Genomic DNA, 13,378 nt, shown 5'->3' on the forward strand with positions numbered 1-13,378 from the left:
ATGATCTTGATATAACTTTGACAGTTTTCAAATTTAATTTAAACACTTAGATAGTTTTGATTACATTTCTATTTAAATTAATCAATATGTTTTGTATTGCTATTAACGCTTAAATTGCTAGGGACTAGCAATAAGCTGGTTGGGAGGTGTGATAAACATAAAAATTGTACATTAATTAAATGTTTTATAATATAAATATATAGTTTTTGTTTTATTAAATGTTTAAATATTATATGTTTTATAATAAATTGTATAAAATATAAGTTAGTGTATAATTACAAGTTTTTACTATTTTTTACAGGTTCGGTAAAACAAGAATAAACTTGGCGTTGCAAATGGGATTAAGATGATTCTTGGACCTGTAGAAAGTTGATTATAATATCTATAATATTGTTGACAAGCATGAGATAAAAATCCTCTCACAATTGGGATCAAATTAGACAACAAATAAAGTTACCAAAGGAGTGGCAGTTTTACCATGCTCTAGTATTTTGACCATATCTCTCAAATTACTTGGTCAAATGGTTTGAAAAAAATACCACAACTAGACAACTCAATTATCCACATGTTTTTTTTATGTGAAGAAGCAAATTCAAAGATGAAGATTTTCAAAAGTGATGTCTAATATAAAATAATATCTTGGAACACCAACGAAGACTTATGTGTAAAAAAATAATATTTTATTTGTGGTTGTCTCCCCAAATTTAGCTATAAATAGGGGTGCATTGTAATTTATTGAGATATCCCTCATTTTATGAACAAACCTTTGAGTTCATAATATTTCTCTCTAAATTTTTCCTTTATTTCTTCATTTAAATACAATTAGCATGTTAATTTCATATTCAAAGTTTTACACTTTGAATAATGAATAGCTAACTTCCTAAAGTTGAGATGATAAGGTGAAACTCTTGGCATGATAATAAGGTTATTAAAAGGTAAGAATCTATGTTTTATATTATTTAATCATTATTTATTGTTTATGTTATATTTATTTCTTTAAGCATTTTTATACCCTACTTATAAGTGGGAGTTTTGATTTATTGTTGCTATATGTTACACTAAATTCTTGGAACCATTTAAATGTTAGTTTGGTATTACCAACCATTTAAAGTGGATGCCTTGATTTATTATATATGAATATATTGTAATATTAAATTCTTGGAATCATTTAAATGTTTGTTTGGTTTTACCAACCATTTAAAGTGAGAACCTTGATTTATTGTTTACAAATATATATATAGCACAATAAATACTTGACCACATTTATAAGTTTTGGTATATATTATATACTTATAAGATAATAATTTATAACATAATATAAATATGATTATTTAATATATTGGAACCATTTTATTAAGTGGATTTCAATATTGTTCGTTAATGTTAACTTTATTAAAATACCAAGAGTGGATCCTTTAATCTCAACTACTTAAATTAAAAATGGAACAATTAAAATTTACCCAATAAAGATTCAAACAATTAAAATTAAAAAGAAACAAAAATAAGAACAAAACAAAAAAACATTGTAGTGGACTTGTAATTACCTTAGCTTCCCTGTGGATACGATATCGGACTCATCGAATTATACTACTTGTGGACAACCTGCTCTTGGGAGTGCAACAATCAAAGTGACAACAATCGGTGATCTACAATTCCTCTCCTAAACTTCCTCCTAATGAGCAATACCTATAGGAGACTGGTAGTTATTGTTATAGTTGAACTCCACTAGAGGAAACTTCACACAAGCTCGGAGTAGATCCTCCAAGATTTGAATAACCCTTTCGGACTGACAATTAGTCTGAGGATGAAACGTTGCTCTGAACAACAGCTTCGTCCCCATAGCTGAATGCAGACTCTTCCAGAAGGACGATGTAAACCTCGGATCTCTGTCCGAAATAATAGACACTGGAATTCCGTGCATTCGGACTGTCTCTCGGATGTACAACTCTGCATACTATGTAGAATCCGTTAAATCAGACTACTTATAAGCCATGCATAATTACTATTATTTAAATTAAAATCATATTTATGCATCAGGATTTAAATTCATTCTTTTAAAATTGGTTGAGTTATTATTATTTATTTTACGCAGTATTTTAGTTTATATCTTTTCAGTTAAGTAAGTGAGGCCGGACTGGAGTTGGAGTATTAAGATAAAATTTAATGATAAGAAAATATTCCTAAATTTAATTTAAGTCAAAGAATAATTTATTTTAAGGTAAAAAGAAGGTTTAAGGATTTATTTAATTAATTAAAGATAAGTAGTAAATAAATTCTTTTATGTCCAATAATTTAATTAAAAGCCTAAATCAAAATATTTGACCAATTGAGATAAGTTAATCTAGGCTTATTTTATTTAAGAAATTGTAACTTAACATGTTAGTAAAATTAATTTAAAAATTGGCCATGCAGGTAAGATAATATCTATCCTAAATTAATTTATTAATTCACTAAAATACATAATCAGTGTTTAAAATTTTAAGGAGATAAAATTTAATAATTAAGCAAATTTTCTCTCCATTTAATAGCAAGAATTCGGCCACCCCATTTAAAAGATTTGATATTTTTTGGCAACTCACCATTTTAATATCTTTCATTATCATTTCTTGGTAGATAATCCTTCCATTTTTAATCATCAATAATTCATGATTTAAGCAATACCCATGCCTTGTTTGCTAGATAAAAATCGGTCATCTCTCATCGCATTAAACCTCCCTCAATCAAACAATATCAAATCATTTCCCTTATCTCTCAAACTCTAGGATAGAAAGATTTCTACCTTGCCATTCTATCCCCATATATCTTGCAACTCCCCTATTCATTTCCCTAGACATTCTTCTCCCCATTCTCTCAAAAATATTAGTAGCAAACCTTCCAAAAAATCGTGAGAAGCTCAAGAGAAATAAGAGAGAAAAGTAGAAAAGAAAAGGAACTCCATCTCCGCCGCGCCGTGTTCGTCGTAATCGTTTGTTTTCTTTCAAAACAAATTCAAGGCATGTCTATATTATCCTTCTCTCTTCAATGAAGTCTTATATATATTTTTAAATCATGTTATGTTCGCAAATCATGAAGAAAAACTTAAATTTGACAGCAACTTTTCGAAAAACACATGTAGAATATTCGGCCCTCTCACTTGTTCGTCACGGGTTATGTTGTTTTTGGTGATTTCAGGGGTTGGCTTGGTTCTAGGCGTGCAAAGTTGCCTCTAGGAATGTACTAGGGTGTGTTGGAGTCATGTTGGTCCATTAGTTCAAGCCCCATGCACTCAGGAATCAAGGCTTGACAGCAACTCCCCATAGTTGCGAGTTTGAGTCTCGAAATTTCAGTTTGATTGTTTAAGGTGAGGTTCAAATCTTGGTTGGCTTTCGGGCCTGTAACAATGGTTTGAACCCTTCCTTATCATGTCTAGGACATGACCAAGATTACCTTTCATGGCTTGGTTCATGGTCCCATCGATTTTTGAAACAAAACAACACAGGTGTCCCTCGGTTTCTCTTTTTCTATTTTGGGTGAGTGAGTTTCGATTTTTATGGTCTTGGGTGGATCTTGGTTGGCTTCTAGCCCTTAGCCATGGTTCACACAATACTCCATGATGTCTAGATTGAGCCATGGTTGATCATATGACCACTGGAATGACACATGACAGCAAGCAATCCAATCAATCGCATGGTACAGAATTTTTCTTTATGTTCTCGGTTTGAGCTTTGTGTCGTCCTAGGTGTTTGGTTGGATTGTGGTTGGCCTAGTACCCTTAGCCATGGTTCAAGCCACTCCTTAGGATGTTTGTAAGAGACCCTGGCCAGTGGTTCAAGCCCCAATGGCCCTGGTTTCACGAACTAAGCACGGAAGCACAACAGCTTTTGCCGCTGGAATTTTACAGCAGCTTCGCTTCGGTTCAGAGGTCACGTACGATTTCTTGGTTGGCTTTTAGCCTATGGCCTTGGAATAGACAGTACCTTATTGAGTTAGGAAGGTCATGTTTTTGGCCGTTTGTGATTTGGTTAAGTTTAGAGGTCGTACGAGAATTTACGGTGCAATGTGCCAAAGTGACTCTCGAAAGAGCGTTTCTTGATTTTGGCTTCCATTCACTATTTTCGTGTATTGCAGCCCTATGGTTATGTTTTCCAGTATTTTAGGAGTATTTTAATCATGGCTAAATGATGGTTTGATGTTGGTTCGGGTTGGTGAAAAGCCATGGCTGAATACTAAGTTTGTTGGGCATAGTTGTCTCGTTTTTTATTCGATTTTTGAAGGGTTGGTCAAGTTAAATTGTTTGCATGTCCCTCATGTTAGAATTAGGTCGCAGCCAGCCTGAGAACGATCCAACCTAATTGGTAAAATAAAACAGGATTTTAATTATATTACGTGCATAAAATATAAAATGTTTATTTTTGAGATACATGCGATATGTCTTGTGGCCACCTTACGCTTATGGGATTGCTTCATCCGGTGACTTACGACCGGTTTATGATTATGTATGGGTACGGATATCCAGTCCAAGGGCTGTGATGATCTCTACCGCCCAATATACTGTGGTTTAGTCTGATCAGGCGCTCACGTTATGTTAAGGGAGTTATGGGCCACTTGCGTAGAACATTATCTCAACAGAAAAATTATGATATGCTATTTTATGACAGGGCTCTGTCGAGCAAACATGTTACGTACGATTTTCAGTTATGCACGTATTTATAATTACTCATGACACGATTTTTACATTACGCTTTACAATACGATATTTTTACGTTGCATGAGATTTTAGGATATATGTACTTGTTATTCATGATATATGCATGCTGAGTCTTTAGACTCACTAGAATTGATTGTTTTAGGTACTGATGAGGTCGAGACCGGGGGCGGGGACTAGTGAGCTAGTTGGGTCGGTAGTAGTAGGAACCCGAGGACCTCATACTTCAGTTTATTGATCATTATTATGCAAACTCATTTTTATCTTGTTGAATTATTTTAAGTTGTTGTTTTGAAATAAATATTTACTTCCGCTGCTATTTTAACATTAAACTTTTTATCAGTTTATTTTATGAATGAGGCATGTAATTTATTTTAATAAGAAAAATTTTAAATAATTCCGCAAATTTACAAATACGAAATACGGGCCTCTACAGCTGGTATCAGAGCCTATGTTCTTTTAAAGGGTTGTACTACTACTGACCCCAAGAAGCTCATGAAGTCACGTCTTCGGTCTGTAAGTTTTACGTTTACGCATTTCGTTTAAGGCATGAAATATTTTCACAGCATGTTTTCATGAAATGTTTTATGTCAAGATCATGATCATGCAGTATTTGTTTAAATTAAAGAAATAATAGAAATTATGCATGTTGGTTATGTATGGGTTGTATGTATGGAACAGTATGCCTCCTATACGCATTATTGAACGCACGAGAGATAATGAGCCTCGCCAGGAGGACGGTGAGGATCGTAGGCACGAGAGAGATGCACCACCGGACATGAATGCCAAGATGATAGCTGGGATAACTAGATTCTTCGCACAGTTTGCGGGGAATAATACGGTGGCAACCAGGCCGACGGGGCCCGAGGCTACCTATGAGCGGTTTATGAAGATGCGGCCGAAGGAATTCTCAAGGACGGCAGATCTTATGATTGCCGAGGGCTAGATTAAGTCCCTCGAGGTTATCTTTGAGTTCATGGAGCTGGGAGATGAAGATAGGGTTCGTTGTGCAACCTTTCTATTTGGAGGAGACGCCCGCTTATGGTGGGAAGGAGCATCCGTAGCCTTGAACTTGGCTACTCTGAGCTGGACGCGCTTCACAGAGGTATTCTACTCTAAATATTTTACTGACGAGGTGTGTTCCAGGTTGACCAGGGAGTTCATGACCCTGAGTGATAAACATAAAAATTGTACATTAATTAAATATTTTATATAATAAATATATAGTTTTTGTTTTATTAAATGTTTAAATATTATATGTTTTATAATAAATTGTACAAAATATAAGTTGTTGTGTAATTACAAGTTTTTACTATTTTTTACAGGTTCGATAAAACAAAAATAAACTTGGCGTTGCAAATGAGATTAAGATGATTCTTGGACCTGTAGAAAGTTGATTATAATATCTAAAATATTGTTGACAAGCATGAGATAAAAATCCTCTCACAATTGGGATCAAATTAAGCAACAAATAAAGTTACAAAAGGAGTGACAGTTTTACCATGCTCTAGTATTTTGACCATATCTCTCAAATTACTTGGTCAAATGGTTTGAAAAAAATAACACAACTAGACAACTCAATTATCCACATGTTTCTTTTTATTGGAAGAAGAAAATTCAGAGATGAAGATTTTCAAAAGTGATGTGTAATATAATATAATATCTTGGAACACCAATGAAGACTTATCTGTAAAAAAATAATATTTTATTTGTGGTTGTCTCCCCAAATTTGGCTATAAATAGGGGTGCATTGTAATGTATTGAGATATCCCTCATTTTATGAACAAACCTATGAGTTCATAATATTTCTCTCTATATTTTTCTTTTATTTCTTCATTTAAATACAATTAGCATGTTAATTTCATATTCAAAGTTTTACACTTTGAATAATGAATAGCTAACTTCCTAAAGTTGAGATGATAAGGTGAAACTCTTGGCATGATAATAAGGTTATTAAAGGTAAGAATCTATGTTTTATATTATTTAATCATTATTTATTGTTTATGTTATATTTATTTCTTTAAGCATTTTTATACCCTACTTATAAGTGGGAGTTTTGATTTATTGTTGCTATATGTTACACTAAATTCTTGGAACCATTTAAATGTTAGTTTGGTATTACCAACCATTTAAAGTGGATGCCTTGATTTATTATATATAAATATATTATAATATTAAATTCTTGGAACCATTTAAATGTTAGTTTGGTTTTACCAACCATTTAACTTGGATTCCTTGATTTATTATATATGAATATATCATAGTATTAATTTATTGGTACCATTTAAGTGTTTGTTTGGTTTTACAACCATTTAGAGTGGGAACCTTGATTTAGTGTTTACAAATATATATAGCACAATAAATACTTGACCACATTTATAAGTTTTGATATATATTATATACTTATAAGATAATAATTTATGACATAATATAAATATGATTATTTAATATATTGGAACCATTTTATTAAGTGGATTTCAATATTGTTCGTTAATGTTAACTTTATTAAAATACCAAGAGTGGATTCTTTAATCTCAACTACTTAAATTAAAATTTGAACAATTAAAATTTACCCAATAAAGATTCAAACAATTAAAATTAAAAAGAAACAAAAACAAAAACAAAACAAAAAGACATTGTAGTGGACTTGTAATTACCTTAGCTTCCCTGTGGATACGATATCGGACTCACCGAATTATACTACTTGTGGACAACCTGCTATTGGGAGTGCAACAATCAAAGTGACAACAAGTTTTTGGCTCCGTTGCCGGGGAAGTATAATTTAATTTCAAGTCTTTTTAATTTTGTTTATAGTTTATTTTTCTTTATTTGAATTTTTATTGCTTTTGTGTGTTTTTATTCTTTAGGATTTGCATTTGCATGAGCATTATTTGGTCACGTACACTTAGTGGTCGACTCATTCGAAATAACCCTTTATTTTCACAAAACATGGCGGAAGAACCCATCCAAGAAAATGAAGATGAAATTCAATCTCAACATGATCATGATAGACGAAGAACACTTAGAGATCACATGAATCCTACACGTACTAGTGCAGCTTCATGTCTAGTTTTTCCCCCCTGATGCATCTCATTTCAATTTTAAGCCTGGTATTATCCAACTCTTACTCAACTTTCATGGCTTAGATTCTGAAAATCCATACATGCATTTACGAGAATTTGAAGAAGTGTGCAACCCATATAATGATCTAAATTGTAGCATGAACATCATTCGACTTAATCTTTTTCTTTTTTCTTTAAAAGATAAAGCTAAAACTTGGCTACAAAATCTTAGATCGGGATCCATTCGAACTTGGGATGAATTGCAACAACAAGTTTTGAAAAAGTTTTTCCATCTCATAGAACAAATTCTTTCAAAAGGCAAATCATCACTTTCACTCAAAAACAAGGAGAAACTTTTTATCAGTATTGGGATAGATATAAAGAACTGCTTAACCTTTGTCCACATCATGGTTTTGAAATTTGGAGAGTTGTTTCTCAATTTTATGAAGGCTTAACACCTAAAGATAGGCAAATGGTTGAATTTATGTGTAATGGAACATTTGAAGATAAAGATCCAAATGAGGCAATTGAGTATCTCGATTCATTAGCTGAAAATGCTCAAAATTGGGACACTATAGGTACAATCGAACCATCAAACAAGATTCAATCTCCTACATCTGGTGGAGGTATGTACACTCTCAAAGATGAACATGATCTTCAAGCTAGATTTACCTCTTTGGCAAGAAAAGTTGAGGCACTTGAATTGAAAAAGAATGGTCAATTAAAATCTGTTCAAGAAATTGCATGTCACATCTGTGATACAAGTGATCATTCTACAAAAGATTGTCTCACTTTGCCCTCTTTTAAAGAATGTCTGCATGAACAAGCCAATGTTGTGAACAATTTCAAAAGGCCAAATTTTGAACCATTTTCTCAAAATTACAATCCAGGTTGGCGAAATCATCCAAATTTTAGTTGGAGGAATGATAATGCTGCACAATTTTCACAACCACATTTCCAAAATCAACAAAATTTTCAAAATTATGCACCTTATGTTCCTCCACCTAAAAGTAATTTAGAAGATATATTGAATTCTTTCATTGCTAAGCAAGAGTCTATCAATACGCAAACTGCTCAAACCATGACAGATTTGAAAGATACTCTTGCTAAATTTGCATCTGCACTTAATGTTCATGAAAAAGGTAAATTTCCTTCACAACCACAGCCTAATCCCAAGGATCATCATTCACAAACTGGAACTTCTGGAACTCAACCTATGGATTAGGTAAAATTAGTTATTACCCTTCGAAGTGGTAAGGTTGTTGAAAAATCCATTCTTGAACCTTGTGAAGATGATGATAAATCAACTCCAAAGGGTAAGGAAGTGGAACCCATAACTTGCGAAGAGGAGGATCAACAGAGAGTGCCACCACCATTCCCTCATGCATTAAAAAATACAAAAAAAACAAATTTGAATTCTGATATATATGATATTTTTAAACAATTAAAAGTTAATATTCCTTTATTAGATGCAATAAAGCAGGTACCATCATATGCCAAATTTTTAAAAGACTTGTGCACTGTGAAAAGAAAATTAAATGCGAAAAAAAAGCATTTTTAGCCGAACAAGTAAGAGCAATCATTAAAAATAATAATGCTTTGAAATACAAAGACCCTGGTTGTCCTACTATTTCTTGTATTATTGGAGAACGAAAGATTAAAAAAGCCTTGCTTGACCTTGGAGCTAGTGTGAATTTACTTCCATATTCAGTTTATCAAGAACTCAATATAGGCTAGTTAAAACCTACTTCGATAACACTTTTACTTGCTGATAGATCTGTTAAAGTGCCAAGAGGTATGGTAGAAGACGTGTTGGTCCAAGTTGATAACTTTGTATATCCTGTCGATTTCATAGTTTTAGATACACAACCTATCGAAGCTTGTAATGCAATTCCTGTAATTTTAGGTCGTCCATTTTTAGCAACTTCTAATGCTCTTATAAATTGCAGGAATAGAATAATGAAGTTGTCATTTGGTAACATGACCTTGGAGCTTAATGTATTTAATCTTTGTAAGAAACCACATGACAAAAGAGATGAAAGTGAAGATGAAAATCTTATTGAAACTCTTGTGGAAGAAAACATTCAAGAAGGGAGTACTCGTGATCAATTAGATATTTGTTCGATTGAAACTGTTAAAGAAAATATTGAAATTGATCTTGATGATTTTATTAGGCATCACTCGTTACCAGGATTAGAGAAAGAATTTGATGCAAAATATGAGAACAAAGACGAACCACCCATATTGGAGTTAAAACCTTTGCCAGAAGAATTGAAGTATGCATTTCTTGGAGAAGATGAAACATATCCGGTGGTAATTTTTTCCAAACTAGCAAGTGATGAAGAAGGTAAATTAGTTGATATGCTTAACAGACATAAAAATGCAATTGGTTGGACACTAAAATATCTCAAGGGCATTAATCTACTAATTTGCACTCACAAAATTCACTAAGAAGAAAATGCAAAAACATCTCAACAACCACAAAGGAGATTAAATCCACACATGAAAGATATTGTGAAAACTGAAGTTCTCAAACTACTTGATGTTGGGATTATCTACCCTATTTCTTATAGTAAGTGGGTAAGCCCAACACAAGTAGTTCCAAAAAAATCTGGCATCACAGTGATAAAAAATGAAAAAGGTGAATTGTTAACAAGTCGAGTCCCATTTAGTTGGCGGATGTGTATTGATTATTGAAAATTAAATGACGCCACTAGAAAATATGATTTTCCATTACCATTTTTGGATAAAATTTTAGAAAGAGTAGCAGGTCATCCATACTATTGTTTTCTTGATGGATATTCAGGTTATTATCAAATTCTCATTGCACTCGAAGATCAAGATAAAACTACATTCACATGTCCTTTTGGAACATTTGCATTTAGAAGGATGACATTTGAATTATGCAATGCCTCAGCAACATTTCAAAGATGTATGCTAAGCATTTTTTTTTATATTGTTTAAAATTGTTTGGAAATTTTCATGGAAGATTTAACTGTCTTTGGGAATACATTTGATAATTGTCTTGAAAATTTGGAAAAAGTTTTAAAAAGATGTGAGAAAAAAGGTCTTATTTTAAATTGGGAAAAATGTCATTACATGATTACTTCTGAAATTGTTTTTGGACATGTCGTGTCATCTCATGGAATTGAATTTGATAAAGCAAAAGTTGATGTCATTGCCAATTTACCCCCTCCAAAAACCATTGAAGAAATTCGTTCATTTTTGGGACATGCTTGATTTTATAGGAGGTTTATAAAGGACTTTAGTTTAATCTCTAAACCCATTTGTAACCTCTTAACAAAAGACAGTGCATTTGAGTGGACTCAAGAATGTCAAAATGCTTTTGATAAAATCATTCGACATTTAACATCAGCTCCTATCATGCAACCTCCTGATTGGTCTTTACCATTTGAAATCATGTGCGATGCGAGTGATTATGCAGTCGGTGCAGTATTGGGTCAAAGAAGAAACGGTAAGCCTTATGTGATATATTATGCAAGTAGAACTTTAACCAATGCTCAAATGAATTACTCTACAACTGAAAAAGAACTACATGCTGTAATATTTGCATTAGATAAATTTCGTTCTTATTTGATTGGATCAACAACTATCGTGTTTACTGATCATTCTGCTATTAGATATTTGTTGACCAAACAGGATGCAAAGCCACGACTGATACGATGGATTGTGTTGCTCCAAGAATTTGACATTGTGATCAAAGATAAAAAAAGAACCGAGAATGTCATAGCCGATCATTTATCGAGACTAGTAACAGGATCATCTTGTGAAATGACACCAATTAACGATAATTTTCCTCATGAACATCTATTTTCAGTTACTACTACACCTTGGTTTGCTAACATAGTAAATTTTCTTGTGACAGGAAAAATGCCACCGCAATGGAGTTCTCAAGATAAAAGAAAATTTTTGAATGAGGTAAAAAACTTTTATTGGGATGATCCGTATCTGTTCAAGTATTATCCGGATCAAATTTTTCGACGTTGCATACCCGAAAATGAGGTAAGTAGTGTCATTAAATTTTGTCATTCAGAAGCATGCGGAGGACATTTTTCTTCAAAGAAAACAGCTGCAAAAATCCTGCAGTGTGGATTTTATTGGCCCGCTTTATTTAAAAACACCCACGAAATCTGCAAAATCTGTGAAAATTGTCAAAAATTGAGTGCGATTTCAAAAAGAAACATGATGCCTTTGAATCCTATTATTGAAATTGAAATCTTTGATTGTTGGGGAATAGATTTTATGGGACCTTTTCCACCGTCGTTTGGATACTTGTATATTTTAGTTGCAGTTGATTATGTTTCCAAATAGATAGAGGCAATTCCATGTCGAACAAATGATCATAAAATCGTCATCAAATTTTTAAAAGAAAATATTTTTAGTAGATTTGGAATTCCTCGAGCCATGATAAGTGATGGGGGAACTCACTTTGTTAATAAACCATTTGCTTCATTAATGAAAAAATATGGTATTACTCACAAAGTAACTACTCCTTATCATCCTCAAACAAATGGACAAGTTGAATTAGCTAATAGGGAGATAAAGCAAATCTTGGAAAAAACTGTTAACTCAAATAGAAAAGATTGATCTCTGCGACTTAATGATGCACTTTGGGCATATCGAACAGCTTTTAAAACATCATTGAATATGTCTTCCTATAGGTTGGTTTATAGAAAACATTGTCATTTGCCTGTGGAATTGGAACATAAAGCTTATTGGGCGATCAAAACATTAAATTCGAGCATGGATGATGCCCACAAATTGCGTAAATTGCAACTTAATGAACTTGATGAACTCAGAAATGACGCGTATGAGAATTCAAGGATTTATAAAGCAAAAATAAAATCATTTCATGATAAAACAATTCTTAGAAAATCTTTTGAGATTGGTAAAAAAGTTTTGCTTTATAATTCGCGACATCACATATTCCCAGGAAAATTACGATCAAGATGGACAGGTCCATATGTTGTAATACATGTGTATCCTTATGGAGCTGTGGACATTGAAAATCCTAAAAATGGTGATGTTTTTAAAGTAAATGGACAAAGTCTTAAACCATTTTTAGAAAATGAAATTTTTCAAGAAGAGTTTATTTCCTTTTCCGATCCTTGATTTTTTTGTGTTGCATTTAATTTTGTTTGTTTTTATTTCAGGTTTTCTTAATCTTTTTATTTTCTCGGTTAAATGGCGGATAACGGTACTCCGTGACTCTCATAGTCGGTTTAATCAGTTTCCCATAATTGCTGATACAAAAATAAAAAAAATCATTTCTTTTCTTTTCAAAATGGATGAAATTCTCTAAAAAATTTGTAGATATTTTCCCTCTGTTTCTGAAAATGTTCTAAGAAAAATTTATGCAGGAAGGTGTGAAAGATTGAGATTGTTAATGCAAAAAGGAATTCCAGAAGATATTCGTCTTGTAATAGAAGCTAAGGTCCGATTAGGAGGAGAAGTTCCACAATCATTGCTCATTCGGTATTTGCCTGGATTAAGAAAAAGCACTTATGCGAAAAAACGAAGGGCCAAAAGTTTAGGGGTTTGTCATAAGTGTGCAAGATGGACTCGTGACAAACGATGCAGATCTTTGGGATGTGTTTCCAATAACATAGAA

At 32.7% G+C, this 13,378-nt stretch overlaps 1 protein-coding gene and 1 pseudogene across 1 annotated transcript in view; both read left to right on the forward strand.

Annotated features, from left to right (window-relative positions):
* LOC140981594 (uncharacterized) overlaps nt 1-5,630 on the forward strand; it is a 13,528-nt gene extending 7,898 nt beyond the window's left edge. The window contains exon 6 of the mRNA XM_073448020.1: nt 5,366-5,630. Within this exon, the coding sequence (XP_073304121.1) occupies nt 5,366-5,630 (265 nt within the window). The remainder of the gene's footprint in view (nt 1-5,365) is intronic.
* Nucleotides 5,631-8,218: 2,588 nt separating this feature from the next.
* On the forward strand, nt 8,219-12,502 carry LOC140981595 (uncharacterized; annotated as a pseudogene).
* The last annotated feature ends 876 nt before the right edge of the window (nt 12,503-13,378 follow it).

This window comes from Primulina huaijiensis, chromosome 7 (assembly GCF_012295235.1).
Source record: "Primulina huaijiensis isolate GDHJ02 chromosome 7, ASM1229523v2, whole genome shotgun sequence".
NCBI classification, from domain to species: domain Eukaryota; kingdom Viridiplantae; phylum Streptophyta; class Magnoliopsida; order Lamiales; family Gesneriaceae; genus Primulina; species Primulina huaijiensis.